The sequence below is a fragment of the Notechis scutatus genome, chromosome 3 (assembly GCF_049901735.1).
Source record: "Notechis scutatus isolate UNSWTSFEM ecotype Mainland chromosome 3, rNotScu1.2, whole genome shotgun sequence".
Classification (NCBI taxonomy): Eukaryota; Metazoa; Chordata; class Lepidosauria; order Squamata; family Elapidae; genus Notechis; species Notechis scutatus.
This window is the reverse complement of record NC_142011.1, coordinates 145,676,345-145,693,160: the sequence shown is the minus strand read 5'-3', so window position 1 is coordinate 145,693,160 and position 16,816 is coordinate 145,676,345. Positions and strand designations below refer to the sequence as shown.

Here is a 16,816-nt window from a genome sequence, read left to right as displayed (position 1 = left end):
CCATGTTACTAACTTAACAAGTACAGTGATTTGCTTAACAGCGGTGGCAAGAAAGGTCATAAAAATGGGGCAAAATTCATTTAACAACTATCTCTCATTCAAAGGCTCAGTTGTGGTTTAAAGTCGAGGACTACCTGTACAACTTTTCAAGACTTCATTACAAAACAGTCCTTTTACTTTTTACTTGGTGGAGATACAAGGTGATTTTTACTAATTTTAACAGTACTGTGACAATCTCCTAAATGTATACAAACCTTAAATTTCATTGCATAGCTATTATGTTCATTTAGAACTGTTATTTCTTTTATAATTAAAGTATAGAGTTGTTAATTAAGTCAACTAACAAATAAGTGAGCGTCTGATTTGCTGGCTAGATCTTTGATATCATTTATGAAATATATCACACCATTGGACAAAATAACAGTCTGACTCCAGTAAGAAGATGAAAATATTCCCTAAGATAGTGACATTTTACTTACAATTTTAGATTTTTAAAAAGATAACTAGGAGATAATCTTTCTTTCTTGGACTATTTTCTCGGCAATGAAATCTAGTCTCTAATTCTATTTAAGCATTCACATATACACCAGATCACTTTATTATCTTATTTAAGATATTATTAAAATTATTTAAAATTCTGTGGATGATCATTACCAACCAAACATTAATGCTTATGTTTCTCTGTCTGCCAAACACTTTGTTTGTACTTGGGGTTTTTGTCATATTGTTTTAAAAAGGGAAATATTTTTGCTACGATCTTTCGTATTTGCAAGATAGCCTTTTTTCTTTGGAAAGCTTTTATCTGACATTTCTGGGTTTGCTCAAGAAAATGCAAAAGTTTGCAACCCCCTCTCGAAAGCCGGGTAAAATATCCCCCCAAAAATTGACAATACTCTGTGAATTTTCCTCCTCCACTTCAACAGAAGAGCCACTGCACAGGTGCCAGAGAGTTTTAATTGTAACTTAACCACCAGGTTACTCATTTATCAACTGCAGCGATTCACTTAACAGCTGTGGCAAAAAAAAGTCGAAAAATGGGCCAAACTCACTTAACAAACATCTTGCTTAACAATAGAAACATTGAGCTCAATTGTGGTTGTAAGTCGAGGACTACTTGTACTTCATTTCACCATATGATATATTAAACTTAAAACATTTTAATAAAAACTCACATATAAGTCAGACCTTCTGGCTATGGTGCTTACTCCAAGATAAATTCATAGGAAAGCAGCCTTAATTTGTCAACTGCTCCAAACTAGAAAAGTCCCATTTATTTTTCTGGATGTATATATCCACTAATTCGACCTCACAGCTCCTTTGCTATATTTTCCACTGCAATTATTTTGCATCTTTCTCAAATCTGTCTTGGCATGCTGCCTTTGAGCTATTTTTGCCAAGAAGCTGCATCCAAATGATCACAACCACCAATCCCACTTGGGTTTCAGCAATCATGCTATTTGCTCTTGATACAGCTATAGTGATAAAACATCAGGATCTCTTATTCTAGTGTGAAACAGAAGTAACACAATTTAATGATCTAGCTAAATTTGAAAAATGTTTTGCTGTTTTATTTTTAAATCAAATACTATACATGCAGAGATCTGGAGCCTAACCACTGTTACAGGTACACTTGCCATTGGCATTAGAATCAGTGGTGGGATTCAAAACTTTTTACTACCGGTTCTGTGGGTGTGGCTTGGTGGGCGTAGCAGGGGAAGGATACTGTAAAAATCTCCATTCCACCCTGTTCTATCGCCAGGAATAAGCAGACTCGAAGACTGGAGTTGAATTCAGCTCTTTATTAGCAACCAGTAACTTCAACTAAAGTCGAGCCGTGGCAGCCCTTTTTATAGAGGCTGCTCGCGGCTCGCAACCAATGGCATGTATTTAAACTTCCCGCCGCTTTAGGCAGCCAATCGGAAACTGTTGTTCTTAACCAATCGTTAAGCTATGTTGTTTAACCAATAGGAATGTGGTATTAGAAGTCTATACGTGAATACACTATACACCCCACTCCAGGGGAAGAATACTGTAAAATCCCCATCTCTCCCCACCCCACTAACCTGCTTTCCAGCTCTGTTCTCCCATGCACAGCAACAAAAGATGGCCCAGCCAATCAGCTGGGACTCAGGAGACAGAGAATAGCTGGAGGAAGGGCCAGTCAGAGGTGGTATTCCAAACTACTCAAAATTTCCAATACCGGTTCTGCAGAACTGGTCAGAACCTACTGAATACCACCTCTGATTAGGATCCTGATAACTCTATCAAGAGAGTTGCCAACATACAGCTTTAAAATGGTTCTCAGCATGGTTCCCATAATATATCACCTTTTAAAGCAGGCTCATGTACTGCATGTTAAACAATAATTAGTGTGTGTTGCACGTAATCCATTACATGTGGTCTGCTATTGTGCCGAGTTGCATGTTTCCTGGCTCTGTCAACAATTTTAGGAATAAAACACAAAAAAAATTAACGTATCTATCAAATCAAGTCCATCTTCTTCTGATGTCATGGATACTACCAAGTCATTTTCTTAAGAACAATAGATAAATGTTTGCTCTGGTCATTTTCCAGTATGTTTTTTTTTTTCAATTTCCCAGTCCTGGCAGTTCTGGCTGTTCTCCCATCCATGTGCTAACCAAGTCTCTGAACCTGCTTAGCTTTCTGAGATCAACTGTCAGTTATCTGGCCCTACAGAAATTGAAGTGTTTCAAAAAGTGTTTGCTGTTAGATGAGAAGTGAATACAAGCATTTTAAATGACAGAGCTTAGTTCAAAGGGATCAAATAAGAATAGAGCGAAATGTATGTCTAACCATAATGGGTCTCTCATAATACCATTTCTAGAGGCACACAAGCACATTCCACATAAATCCATTCATCCTTAGTTCACATTCTTCTTCTCTGCATAGGTCTCAAGAATAGGGCATTGAGAAACAGGATAAACAACTGAAACCATGTGTTGCTGCATAGCTCTATTTCTGCAAAAGAATTTAACCTAAAACAAAGAAAGGAAGTAACAGATGAGTTTACCTTCCAGTTCTCAAGAGACATATTCAGAACAGAAACTGGATACAAACCCGCACTGTACTATACAGTATACAAGATAAAATAGGTTTATAATGTTAAGTTAACCTTTTGTGGAGGTCACATTCTCCCATGTACCGCTAGTTAAATGCAGCTGATCAGACTAGACCAGGAAAATGGCAAAAGTCTCTTATTTTTATTAAAGAGAAATGTGTATTGTTTTAATTTAAAACATTATAATAGAACTAGTCTTAGTGTCATACCAATGCAGAATTTATAAAATTCTCCATAAATGGTTAATATCTCTGATTTATAGCAAATCAAATGTAAATTTATGTTCGTCTCCAAGCCACCCCAAAGCATAGCACTGAAAATTCAAATAACTAACTTTATCCCTGCTGAAGAGCAGTTCTTTTGAATCAGACCAAAAGCCTGTTTAATTAAGACGCACAGAAGTCAGCCAGCTAACTATCCAAAGGCCATAAATCAGATATGAGGATAATGATTCTCCATATGCTGCCTGTAATTCAGAAGGTAGTCGTGTAATCAAAATTCAGATGCTTGGCAACTAATTCATATTTATGACAGTTACAGTGTCCGGGGATCATGTGATCACCGTTTTTGACCTTCTGACCAGCAAAATCAACGGGAAAGCCAGATTCATTAACAACCACGTTACTAATTTAGCAATTGCAGTGATTCACTTAACAATTGTGGCAAGAAAGGATGTTAAATAAGTCAAAACCTACTTAACAACTGTCTTGCTTAGCAACAGAAATTTTGAGCTCAGTTGTGATTGTAACTCAAGGATTATCTGTATCTTAAAAGTTATTTGGCTGGGTAGGTTGATATACATTGGACATGCCACACAGGTAAATTGCTTAATATTTGCAACCTCAATCAAATACAGGGTCCAGATCTCAGTCATGTAATATGTTAAACAAAGTAGAGCCACAGCTGGTTCAGACAGATTCTTTTTTAAGAATACAAGGAAAGTCATACACCTATTATTACAACTATTACACTGTCTTGTGTTTATAAATGTCTGATATATCGCTAGCTATAGTGAACCTATGGAATGACCTTAAAGGACAGAAAGATGAACCACTATCAAGACAACAATTACATTAAGAGGGGCTTTACCTGGGCCAAAAAAATAGTTTCAATAAACATCTCAAACAGGCCCCACCCGAGTGCCCAGAAATATAAAATAAGGGAGGGGAATGCATCTTCCTTAGACTTCCAACATTCTGTTACTCTAGCTGTTACAATAAAAGCAATCCTAACCTCTACATTCTATGATTATAATGAAAATACTTCCCTTGAAATGAAACTTACAAAAAATACAATTAATGATCTATAGATATTATCAACTTAATTGTAAGATTAGATTTTGTAAGAAGTTATTAAGACTGAGACAACACCCAAGGTCTTCTCTTGAATTCTAATTTACGTAAACAAAAATGATTTTGAAATAATGAAATAATTTTGAAAGGTTTCAAAATAAAGTTTACAGTATCAAACTCACTCCAAACAAATTTGTTAAGAGTTCACACAAATGTTGTAAGAGGTCTTGTAAGCCACAAACATTTTGTGAAATATGAAGTCTATGCACTGAACTTCAGTTGCTACAATCTATTTACTATTCCTGGCAAATAAGATTACTAGGAGGCCATTGTTAAGACTTGAAGGATTTGTAATTCTGCATTCCTTAATGTGCATGTTAAATGAGTAGTGCAATATTTAGCCCTTTTTTTACTACTATCTGGACAATTTTATACCAAAAAATTATTGTAAAATTAATAAAATTAATAAAGAGCAACTTGACTCAAATTAATACCTTATTAAAAAATTCTATAATTATACAACCAGGTTTTCAAGAATTTGTTGTTATACATCAAAAGTATAACCAACATTGGTTTCTTCACTAGATCACAGCTATTGGCAGCCTTTTCTGGCTCAATTCACAAAGAGTCCCAGCACTCAAAATATTTATTATTTAAATATTTACTCAGATGTATATAATGTGCCAGTCACATGCATATATATCCATTAAACTGCACTTTTCATTCACATGTTTGGGTCCTTTGATCAGATATTGGAATCTGAATTTTACTTTACTCATATTGATATGATAGCTGAGTGATAAACCTTTTTTCACATCTGATAAAAAATAAATCTGAACACTATTAATTCCTTACCTCTACCACTATTGCAGAATTTTAATTAAAGAACTAAATTCCAAAATTAGTTAAGGAAAGCATGAAGACTATAATTTCTGGAGTTCTTTCTAATCTAATTTGTCAGCACCTGCCATAGGAACCATCTGTATTTTCTTATGTGTAACAAAGCAATGCCTGGCACCTCATCTATGCCTCTCTATTCCACTTGCATCTGTGTGCTTTTGTGCATGTATGCGCACTAAGAAGCATGAGTGGGGGTGTGTGTGGATATGCTCTGTGATCAGCAGCCGGATAAGGGTTTAGAATGGAGCAGGAGCTACCATTCTGAGTCACTTCCATCACTACCCATCCTATAAGGATTCTCTCTTTTTTTTTTTCTATACTTCTATTTTTTTTCACCTCAGTCCAAACTTTGCCCATTTTCAAAGTCAATTTTTTTTCATTGATTTCTTCTGACACACCGCATTTGGACCTGTTCTATTTTCCGAAAGTTGTTCCTATTGACAGATAGATTGGCAGAGTTTTACAATCCTTTACATGATTTTTCTCTGTCCTTTCGCTGGGTTAGTAGGAATAAAAAAAAAAAGACCTGCAGCTTGGCAGACAAGCACATGATTTGTAGGGCTGGATTTTAGTTTATCTGTAAGAAGTCAGCAAAAGGTTGGGAATGTTCTGTTGCAGAGGTACCAGAATGCTGCAATTAGAACAGACAGCCCTGAGCCTACAGAGTTCAATGTAATAAAGCATTATAAAAATCAGAAAAAAATACCAGCTGTATATTTATTACTGATGGGAAAGGTCAGGGCTTTTGCAGATGCCAGTTTTCTCCCTATTTTTTTTTTTAAATTGAAGTACCTGAAAAAAAGAAGTATCTAAAAATAAATAAAAGAAGATGAAGGGAGTTGGTTTAGAACTTGGTGCAACAAGGTCATTGGCGACCATGACTATCATGTCTACCCTGCAATATGGAAAATATCATTCTTAATTACTGCAGTAATCTGATAGTTAATGTCAGAACATTGTTTTTCAGCTCATTCTTTTCTTTCAACAATAGACAGATTGCTGTCCATACTTACCGAGGTACAAAAGATGCAGTTGCAATCCTGAAGTGCGGTCATCTTATCCAGTGAATATTCAGATAAGCACAGCTTACAAGTCACCAAAGACTCCAAGGGCAATCCCCCAACTTCTGCTACTCCGGTTGTCATGGTGCTGAAGCAGATTTCAGTAGCAGAGGACATCAATTTAAATACACCCGGCAATACTACAAGATATAAATCAGAATGTGCCAATGAGAATTATTTTGCAAGTTAAAATTTAACATTGTGGAATTTTAAGCAATGTATAAGCGACGTCTTCCACAGCTCCGTCTTTTAACCTGTTCTTTTATTCATCAATATAGACTGTCAAATGATATGATAGGGCTAACCCACTTATATTAGTGCAAGACAACACAAGTACATTTCCTCCTCATTCTACAGCAGCCTTCATCAATTCAGGTGAAGAAAACACATTCAGATAAATCAATAATATAAATTTGCCATAAATGATAGAAATAAGCGAGTAAATAAACAAGGAAGGAATAGTTTAAAGAGGTTAATGTATGGGAAATAACCAGGAATATGAAACATGTATTGGAACAATAGCTGGTATATAAGCACTGTCAAAATGATTTGTAATGTTTATAGTGTTTTTCATTTTAATGAGTTGTATTGTATTTTGTATTTATTCTTTTTTATTAATGTTTTAATGTTTAATAAAGGTTTTTCACACACACACACACACACACACACACACAACCAGAAATAAATATTTTCTATCAGAAATGTTCATAACATGCCACAGAAGCTATGGCATTGCCCACAACTGGACAAAATGAGCCATTTCCTCAGACTCTAAGCTCAAAACAATCCCTGATGATTCCATAAGAAATTGCCCTGCTCATCACCGTAGACCAGGCTTGCCAATATGTAGCTTTCCAAGCAGACCTGCACAGCCCACAGACATTTTTGAAAAGTTAATAAATTCACCATTGCTGCCCCAAAAGATGCACTGTCAAGAACCTATAAAAGCTTCCAGGCCACAGTGCCACCACCAGCTCCAGCATTGCTGCCATTCCATCAGCTGCCCAATATACTAGGTATCCCTTTGTAGCCTGCAATGACTTTTAATTTATCAATGTGACACTTCCCTGTGTACGAATTCTGCAGATCCGCTATGGACTCTGTCCAGTTGGCATCCATCCCAGACCATAAACCCCTAAGGAACCACATCTTCAACCTGTAGATCTATTGAAGCACTTCCCGGAAAGATTCAGATTATTCAGTCTGATAAACAGTTCGCCTTTAAGTTTGGGTGACCTATGTAATATGGCCAGAGCACTTGATAAAATAGCACAATTTCTCTCCAGTCGCTAATCAGAAACAAATGTTTTGTTTACTGAGGAATTTGAGGGAAATGAAGTGCCTGAAGAGATGTTGGCATAAAACTCAAAGAGGACACCACCAAGTACTGTTAAGAGTTCAGGCCTCAGCCTACACACTGGTGATAAGAGTGAAAAAGTGTCGTGTCCGTCGCGGGAAGGAAACTCGGAGTCAGTGACTTAGTTCAGCTCTTTATTGGCTCCGGATACAGCTTAAGCTTGAAGGGAAAAAACTGCGGCTTTTTATTTCCGAGCCGCGGCGGCCGCGGCCAATGACACCGCTTCGAATCTCCCGCGATTAGTTTCCACCAATCGCGGGGGATTCGCAACGGGCCAATCAGTGCGGCTCGCTCGACCAATCCGGTCGCCGCGCGCTTTAGCCAATCGCGACGCGGGGCTACGAGTATGTAAATTGACTTGTACAGAACACCCCTCCCCTCTTGGTTCGGTCCTCGTAACGTAGTCCCGTGGTAGGCGGGGCTTCGTACTTGTCTACTTGACTTGCGCAGCTTAGTTGTTGTTTGGCTCCCGGCCGGTTCGGTCGGGACTTCTGTTTCTCTTGGCCCTGTCGATGGAACCCCCTGGAAGGTGTCGCTGGGCCTCTTGTTGCAGCTCCCTCCTGGTCTACCCGGGTTGGTCGAGCTGCGACTTTCGCCGCTCCTGCCTGGTCTTTCCGGGCTGGTTGAGCTGGCCTGGCTGTTCCTTCCTGGTGAGACTTCGGGTTGGCTGTTGACTGGTGAGTATTGCTGGTTATTTCCTATTTGATCCCCTGTATCTTCCCTCCCCTCTTGGTTTGTGTTATCGGGGTCGTCTGTGTTTGGTTGCGTGTCGGTTGTGTTTTTTGTTCTTGATCTTATTTGATCGATGTGGCGTTTCCATGTCTGTCCATCGGTTGTCTGTAGCCGGTAGGAGTGGGGTCCTGTCAGTTGGGTTATAGTTGCCGGTACCCATAGTGGGTCTCCGGTAAGGTTTTTTGCATAGACTGCGTCGCCTGGTGCAAAAAACCCGGTGCTTGCTAGATGAGTCCGGGGGTTTTTCCGGGTTGTATGTGGGGTGTAGTCTGTCGAGTGGTGACCTTAGTTTTCTCCCCATTAGTAATTCTGCCGGGCTTTTGTTTGTCGTTGTGTTTGGGGTGATATGTTGTATTAGGAGCATTTTATTTATTTTTTCTTGTATGTCCCCGTGTTCGATCTTTTGGAGGGTTCTTTTTGTAAATTGAACCATCCGTTCTGCCCTACCATTGGCCGCCGGATGCGCCGTCGCTGTCAGTGCGTGTCGTATGCCTCGTTCCGCTAGGAATCTTTCGAATTCCAGCGAGGTGAACTGGGGTCCGTTGTCTGACACGATGACATCCGGGAGACCGTGGGTTGCGAAAAGTTTGTTTAAGACCTTGGTTACTGCATCTGTTGTGGTGGTCTTCATGTTGCTTACCTCCAGCCAGTTGGAGTAAGCATCCACCGTGATTAGGAATGTGTTCCCTTTTGTGGGCCCGGCAAAATCTATATGGAGTCTCGACCATGGTCCCCTGGGCGTTTCCCATTCTAATATTGGTGCTGCGGGGGGATTTGGTCTGGTTTCTTGGCAGCGCGAGCACTTGGCTACCCAGGCCTCGATCTCCTTGTCCATACCTGGCCACCAAGCATAGCTTCTGGCCAAAGCTTTAGTCCTTACAATCCCCAGGTGCCCTTCGTGTAGTAATTTTAATACCTTCCCTTGCAGTTTTTCCGGTATGACCACCCTGTCCCCCCATAGCAAACAACCTTTCTGTAGTGACAGTTCTGTTTGCCGGTTTCGGAATGTCCTGAATGCTTCATCGTTGTCTTTCTCTGGCCATCCCTTTTCTACCCAATGTAATACCCGCGCCAGACGCTTGTCTTTATTAGTCTCTCGGGCAATGTCTGACGCGGTTATGGGTAGATCGGGCAATGTCTCTATGGTGAGGGTGGTCGTCGTGGGAGCTGGATCGTTGTCTAGGTCGGGAAGCGGCGAGCGGCTCAACGCGTCTGCATGGGAGATCGTCTTACCGGGTCTGTGTGTGAGCCGGTAGTCGTAGGCGGCGAGGAACTCAGACCACCTTGTCATCCTGGGGGATAGGATGTTCGGGGTGGCCTTGTTCCCCGCCAGGATGCCCAGCAGCGGCTTGTGGTCCGTGATGAGGGTGAAACGGCGGCCGTAGAGGTACTCGTGGAACTTCTTTACTGCTGCGACGATAGCCAGTGCCTCCTTATCTAATTGGCTGTAGTTTCTTTCGGGTTTGCTGAGTGTTCTTGAAAAGAAAGCGATGGGTGCTTCTTTTCCGTCTGGGAGTGTATGGCTGAGGACGGCGCCGACGCCAAATGGTGAGGCGTCGCATGTGACGGCGATGGGTAGGGTCTCATTATACTGAATGAGAACGGCATCCGAGGTGAGCAGGTCTTTGATATTCTTGAATGCGGTGTCCTCCCATTTCCCCCAGGTCCATTTGGCCGTCCTGTCCAGGAGCCTATGCAAAGGCTCTGCCGCGGTCGCCTTTTGGGGCAAGAACACATTGTAAAAATTTAGCAGTCCCAGAAATGCCTGCAGCTCTGTTTTGTTCTTGGGTGTGGGGGCTTCCTTTATGGCTTTGACCTTGCTTCCGGTTGGGTGGATGCCATGTCGGTCTAGGAGGTACCCCAGGAACTCGACTTGCTCTGTGCATAGCTGGCATTTCTCTTTTTTCACCTTTAGCCCGGCCCCTTTGAATTTTTCTAGTACCTCCCTTAGGCGACCCTCTAGTTCCTCCTGGTTGGCTGCCGACACTAATACATCGTCAAAATAGGGAACCACCCCCTTGATTCCTCGCAGCAGTCTCTCCATGAGGCTCTGGAAAATTCCTGGGGCTACGCTGACTCCAAACTGGAGTCGGTTACAACGAAACGCTCCCCGGTGGGTGACTATTGTTTGCGCCTCGGCGGTTTCTTCATCGACCGGCAGTTGCTGATAGGCTTGCGCCAGGTCGAGCTTCGCAAAGACCTTGCCCCCCCCCCAGCGAGTGTAATAGGTGTTGCACTACTGGGACGGGGTAGGCGCTTTGCTGCAGGGCGCAATTGAGGGTGGCCTTATAGTCCCCGCAGATCCTTATTGACCCATCTGGCTTGACTGGGGTGACTATGGGGGTCTCCCACCGGGCGTGGTCGATTGGCTGCAAAACCCCCTGCTTGAGGAGCTTGTCAATCTGCTCGTCTATTTTCTTCCGGAGTGCAAAAGGCACCCGTCTGGGTTTTAGGCGTATGGGGGCGACATTTGGGTCTAGGCTGAAAGAGATAGGGGGCCCTTTGTACTTGCCTAGGGTGCCGTCGAATACTTCTTGGAAATCCCTCACCAGCTGCTGCTCCCAGTCGGCCTCTGTGGTGTGGTTTATTCCCGTGACCTCGATCCCGAGTGGCGCGAACCATTGGAGTCCTAAGAGGCTGGGTCGGTTCCGGTCCACGATAGTCAGGGGAAGTTTCGCGGTGCGGTTTTTGAAAGTCACCTCGAACTGTCCGGTCCCAATGACGGGGATGCGGTTCCCCTGATAGTCCTTGATGATCAGCTTCTGGTTCTCCAGTCCTCTTTTCTGGATGTTTGGCACCAGTCGCTTGAGTTCTTTCCAGGCGACCATGGAGAGGTAGGATCCGGAGTCTACCTCCATCCGGCATGGCTCGCCCTCGATGCTCACCTCCACGTAGACCTTCCGGGCATCCGTGGTTTCGGCATGGCCGATGGTGACCGTCTGGTGGGTTTCTTCTCTCTGGCGGCCTTCCCCGCTCCGTCGTCCTCGGTTGTCTCGGTTCCAGCGATAGTCGGCTTGGCGATCTCTGGTCCTCGGGGGGGTGTCGTCTCGTCCCCGGTTGCTTGGTTCTCGCCGGCGGGGGCTGTGTGTCTTTCTGAGTCGGCAGACTCGGGCGATGTGGCCCTTCTTGTTGCAATGCCGGCAGATCGCGTCGATAAAACGGCACTCTGATCGAAGGTGATTTCCCCCGCACCCGGCGCACTGGTTCCCCGACTTACGACCCCGTTGATCTCGCCGGTCCCGTCCTGTTTGTAGTCGGTGGACGTCTTCCTCCTCGTCCGTGGTATCGGAGGCGGAGTCCAGGTCCCCGTGGTGTGTGGTGGTCTCTCGTCGGCTTGTCTCGGGGGTTTCAGTGCGGTCCCCGTTGTCTGCCCTCCGAAGTCTGGCTGCTGACTTCCGGGTGGCTTCGGCTGCGGAAGCTTCGGCCAGGGCGTCCCCGAGGTCGATGTTGCCTTTTGCCATCAGTCGACTTTTTAGTGCCTGATCCCTGAGGCCTAGGACCACGCGGTCTCGGAGGACATCGTCCAGGTCCCTGAACTCGCACATCCCCCCTAGGTCTCGCAAGGCGGCTATGAAGTCGCTAATGCTCTCGTCCTGCCGCTGGTTCCGCCGATAGAACTCATCCCGCCGGATGAGGATGGGCACAGCGGGGGCGTAGTGGTTCCGAAGGAGTGGCTCGAGATCGGCCCAGTCCATCGCCTTCACATCCTCGGGCTTCGCGAGGGCTTTGGCCATCTTAAACACTGCGGGCCCGCAGTGTGTGAGGAAGACGGCCCTTTTCTTCTGCCCGTTCGCATCCTTCAAATTGCTACTTTCGAGGAACATCAGGAATCTATCCGTGTACGATTCCCAGTCCTCGGTAGTGGGGTTGAAGGGTGCTGGTGGGGTCATGCTGGCCATCTCGTCGGTCTTTGTCTTCCTCGGGACACGTGCTCGGTGGTTATTCTCTGGATCCCACCTTCGTCGCCAGTGTCGTGTCCGTCGCGGGAAGGAAACTCGGAGTCAGTGACTTAGTTCAGCTCTTTATTGGCTCCGGATACAGCTTAAGCTTGAAGGGAAAAAACTGCGGCTTTTTATTTCCGAGCCGCGGCGGCCGCGGCCAATGACACCGCTTCGAATCTCCCGCGATTAGTTTCCACCAATCGCGGGGGATTCGTAACGGCCAATCAGTGCGGCTCGCTCGACCAATCCGGTCGCCGCGCGCTTTAGCCAATCGCGACGCGGGGCTACGAGTATGTAAATTGACTTGTACAGAACAAAAAGTGTCAATTTTTCTCCATGGCGATTGTATTCTGCAGACTTCTGAGTAAAAGTCCTGTTTCATGTGTGGACTACTACAATACACTGTACATAGGACTGGTCTTGAAGACCATTTGGAAGTAAGGCTGGTCAAAATGCAGGAACAAAAGCAGCTGTGCCTGCATCTTGGTGCACTCTTGTAACACTCTGTTACACAAACTGCATTGGTTACCAATATATTATATATCTATACTAATAAGTCCTGGAAATAAACTATATACCTCTTTATAGCAAAGACCCTGGCATTCCGTGGGTCAATTTTTCTTCTGACATTTCTGCCAGCCCTGTAAAATCTGACAGAGCGGGTGTCTTTATGTCCTGACAATTAAGTGTTAGTTGAGGTAAACAGTTTATTCTATCATGGCTCCTGTCCTTTAAAATGGCTCCTCCCCAGAATTCAGAGTGCATAAAACCTGCCAGCCTTCAGAAGGTCTTTAAAAACCTTTTTTTCCACAAACAGTGGAGCAGGTCACAATATGTCAATTTGTTACTTATTATTTGTTTTGTGATATGTGTTTCCTGATATGTGAGTTTACTTTGGGTTCATTTTGTCTGGTTTTTTTAGCATAAAAACACCTCGAGTTTTTAATTTCCACTCCCCCTATTCAGTTTCAAGTTGGGGCAGCCTTATAAATCCAAATTATAAAGAAGCATAAATACATAAATACTGTATAATACACAGCAAATATTTTGGCAATCCCAATTGGGAGTTTTGGTGGGCTGCAAATCCAAATAGTTTGCCAAGTACCAGAATGAAAAAGCCTAGTTTACTGAAATGCTAGTACCTTGGCATGAAATCTATTAATGCTGCTGCTTTACTGCATACACTGTACATGGTGAGTTTACAGAAGCATATATTTTATGAGAAGGGGCCTAAAGACCTCATAAACATTTGCAAACCTAATCAAATTAAATAATTCATAGGTCTGTCTTGCCAGCAAACTTGTTTACTGCAATAGCAAACCAACTTTGAAGTTCCTCAAGGTTTTTCAAGCCTGCTAGTTACAGACAAGAGTCTAGGAAAGTACCCTGACAGAAAAATGCTGCTATAAAGCAGAAACATGTGAATGTTTTCTGCTTACAGACACTTTGATTAAATGTGTTTTATCCAATAGCTTAGCTGCTTTGTTTTCACCCATTATATTTTTCCTTCATGAATACTGGAAGCCAGAACATACATTGCTTTTAAACTTTCTGCAAAGTAGGAACTTGGCACTTAGCCATTTATCCATTTATCCAAGTATGATATTCATGCACATAGGCCTTTTCATATTAACAAAATGCAATCTGTGCAACAGGTCTCTCACTATTCATCAAAGCACCAAAGAACAATAATTGATGTTTGTGTTGCATCAATCAGCCACTTAAACTTTGTATATGCATATATTACCAGATACTAATCTTTTTGCACAAAAAAACTAACAATTGTGCTCGCTTTCAAATGAAATTGAAATGAAGGCTCATTGGAATCTCTTTCTATAAAAGTAATTGTCTTCCTCTAACTGCGTACAATAACAACTCTTTTACACGATAAACTATCCCTTTCAAACATTACCAGAAATTTTGGCAACATCTTTTAGCAAACTCACAATCCACAAACCACTGTTCTATAACTGCTGCAGCTATTCTTATTAGTGAAGCATCAACGGTACACCACACATCAAAGGTTTTGTTTATTTGGGTTGATAATTTATTTTCCATTTGATCCATTCATCCATCCATATTCTTCCTGTCTTCTTCAGGCTTTCTTCCTGGCCCTGTAAAGTCATGTGCATATTTGCTAATGTTTTATTAATATACACATAAAAGTAACATTTCCCTTAAGCCAGCCATGACTCCTGATGACATCAAGAGCAAGACTTGATGTCACCTTTTTCTTTTTTTGGCAACCATACAGAGATATAGGCTCATGAGTAAAAGGAGAACAGAATGATCTGGATGAAATTATTGAACCAGCCATCCCAGTTCACTCTTCATTACATGATGTTTGTTCTTCCTAACTTAAAATAAGCAGCGAGTTAGAATCAGAACATTGTGAAATTCTATTTCCAGAAATATTGTGGTACAGGGACCATATGACATAAGACACAATTGTGTCTTGGGAATTCTTAATCAGTATAAAGATACCTTCAAAGAGAACATGGCGTCAGCTTCCAGTGAAATAAGCAGGAGACTCATCATGGCTTCATTTTGTAGGCTCTCAGCACTTATCTAGCATCAGCATTTCTGTCCATTCTACTTAGCAGAAAGCTATTATTTTATCCTGTTGATCTCTGGCGTCGTTGAACGTCTTAAGATATCTTGTGCGCATCAATGTATAAATGACTCTTTGTTTTGCCTTGTCTAAATAAATGCTGTTCCATCAGCAGAATGACATGACTTGATGCAGTCGTATATAATATACAACCAGGATTAACTAGTTGGCTGTCACTAAGTTTTTTTTTATTATCTAATCAAGGCATTTATGATTGAAAATAGTAGATTTTTTATCAGAAAATAGAACTAAATTAGAATTGTCCATTGACATTCTTTATTTATAACATTATAGTACATTCTTTCTCCATATGCACATACAATTCCCTTTTGTGATTTTCTCCCAGGGATTGGCCAGGATCAAACCTGCTTAACTTTACAGCTAAAGTATATAAAAATATTCAGCACGCTGCCTGAGTGAGACTCTAAGTAGTACAACTCTTAATGTTAAAACAGTAGCCTACTTTTTGAAAAAAATCAACGTTTGACTAAGAACTTACACTTTGAAACCTGTTAGTCTAAAAATCTAAGTCCTTAATATGAGCTAAAGCAATTTTAACCTTTGAAACCTGTTAATCTAAAAATCTGAGTCCTTAATGTATGATAAAGCAAACTTCTTTTTTTATTTGTTTCAGGAAGTTTTATCTTCAACACTGCAAGACAGTGTTTTTCTTTCTAATCTTTCAAGAGCATTATGTGTATAGATTGTAACGAAGTTTATTTAAAAATTAATTTCCCCACAGAATATTGGGAAAGACTAGAAGAGATAAGCAAATGCTAATGCTTCATCCATTTTAAAGGTGCAGAATATTTTATGTTGCTTGGAAGCAATAAAACACAACTAACAGGAAAGAGGGGGGAAATTGAGTGGCAGTATGATGCAGGTATTCAAAATATGTTTACCATCAAGACCTTTGTTATGCATAAAATGTGTTACTTTCCAAAGGCCAACAATGTATTAAAACAGCTTTTCTCAACTTGGGTGTCCCCCAGAAGTGTTGGCTCACTGTCTCAAGAAATGAAGCAGATTAAAATGCCAAACATTTTAGGGCATCATGTAAGAGAATGCTGTTGTTGCATTGAATGACATTTCAAAGCTGAGCAATTAGAATATAAATTAGAATATAAAACAATGTTAAGAGCTGATACAGTTATTCCCTGGCTTCTTTATTGGGCACTAGCTACATTCATGTTGTGGTTCGCCGGCAGCAAGTGAGGACGGCTGAGGTCTCAGAGAGCAAGGACTCAGATGAGGGGCCTGCATGTGATGAAGGGATGGGGCCAGGACCATGAGGGAGTGGAATACTGCCTTCGGAGATTGTGGAGGCTGGCAGCAGTGATGAAGAGGTCCTCGAGGAGCCTGTGCCCAGTGCACTTGTATGCAGGGCTGCTCGAAGGAAAAAGCAGCTCAGCATCACGGGCGACTTGGGAGTAAAGCTGAAAGATAATGGTCCTTCCCTTAAGAGATAAAAGTCAGCTGAGAAACCGGAGTTCTTTGCAGGAAGCAAATAAATTTTTGTACTCAAGCCTTGTGGACATTCAGAATATCTTGGTTGGTGTTTGGCGACTCTTTGTGTTTGAAATATTTCTTAGTAACTTTATCTGGAGTTCTTGGCAGCCTTGAACAACCTTGGCAAAGCTCGTTCTTTATCAGAGACAATTAGTTTGAAACAGCCTTTTAACCGTGAAGGAACGGAATTCGTAAAGAATCATTAAAAGGTTTTGCTGTTACCTCTGTTTCATGTTTGTTTCCTTGGAACAAGGTTCAGGTCAGAACAATTCATGAATTTTATATACATTAGCTACAATGAAAGCCGAAAACAGCCTATCAAAGATGTCAGCTT

At 42.0% G+C, this 16,816-nt stretch overlaps 1 protein-coding gene across 2 annotated transcripts in view; it reads right to left on the bottom strand.

Moving 5' to 3' along the window:
• Positions 1-16,816, bottom strand: part of RNF144B (ring finger protein 144B) — a 52,371-nt gene that overhangs the window by 23,309 nt on the left and 12,246 nt on the right. Inside the window, exons 1-2 of one of the 2 annotated variants that reach the window (XM_087961382.1) lie at positions 14,847-15,039; positions 6,285-6,472 (exon numbers count right to left, since the gene is read on the bottom strand). In XM_087961382.1, the coding sequence (XP_087817508.1) occupies positions 6,285-6,449 (165 nt within the window). In that variant the 5' untranslated portion in view covers positions 6,450-6,472; positions 14,847-15,039. Of the gene's footprint in view, positions 1-6,284; positions 6,473-14,846; positions 15,040-16,816 lie in introns of those variants that run through there. The other variant, XM_026669988.2, reaches the window with a different exon arrangement.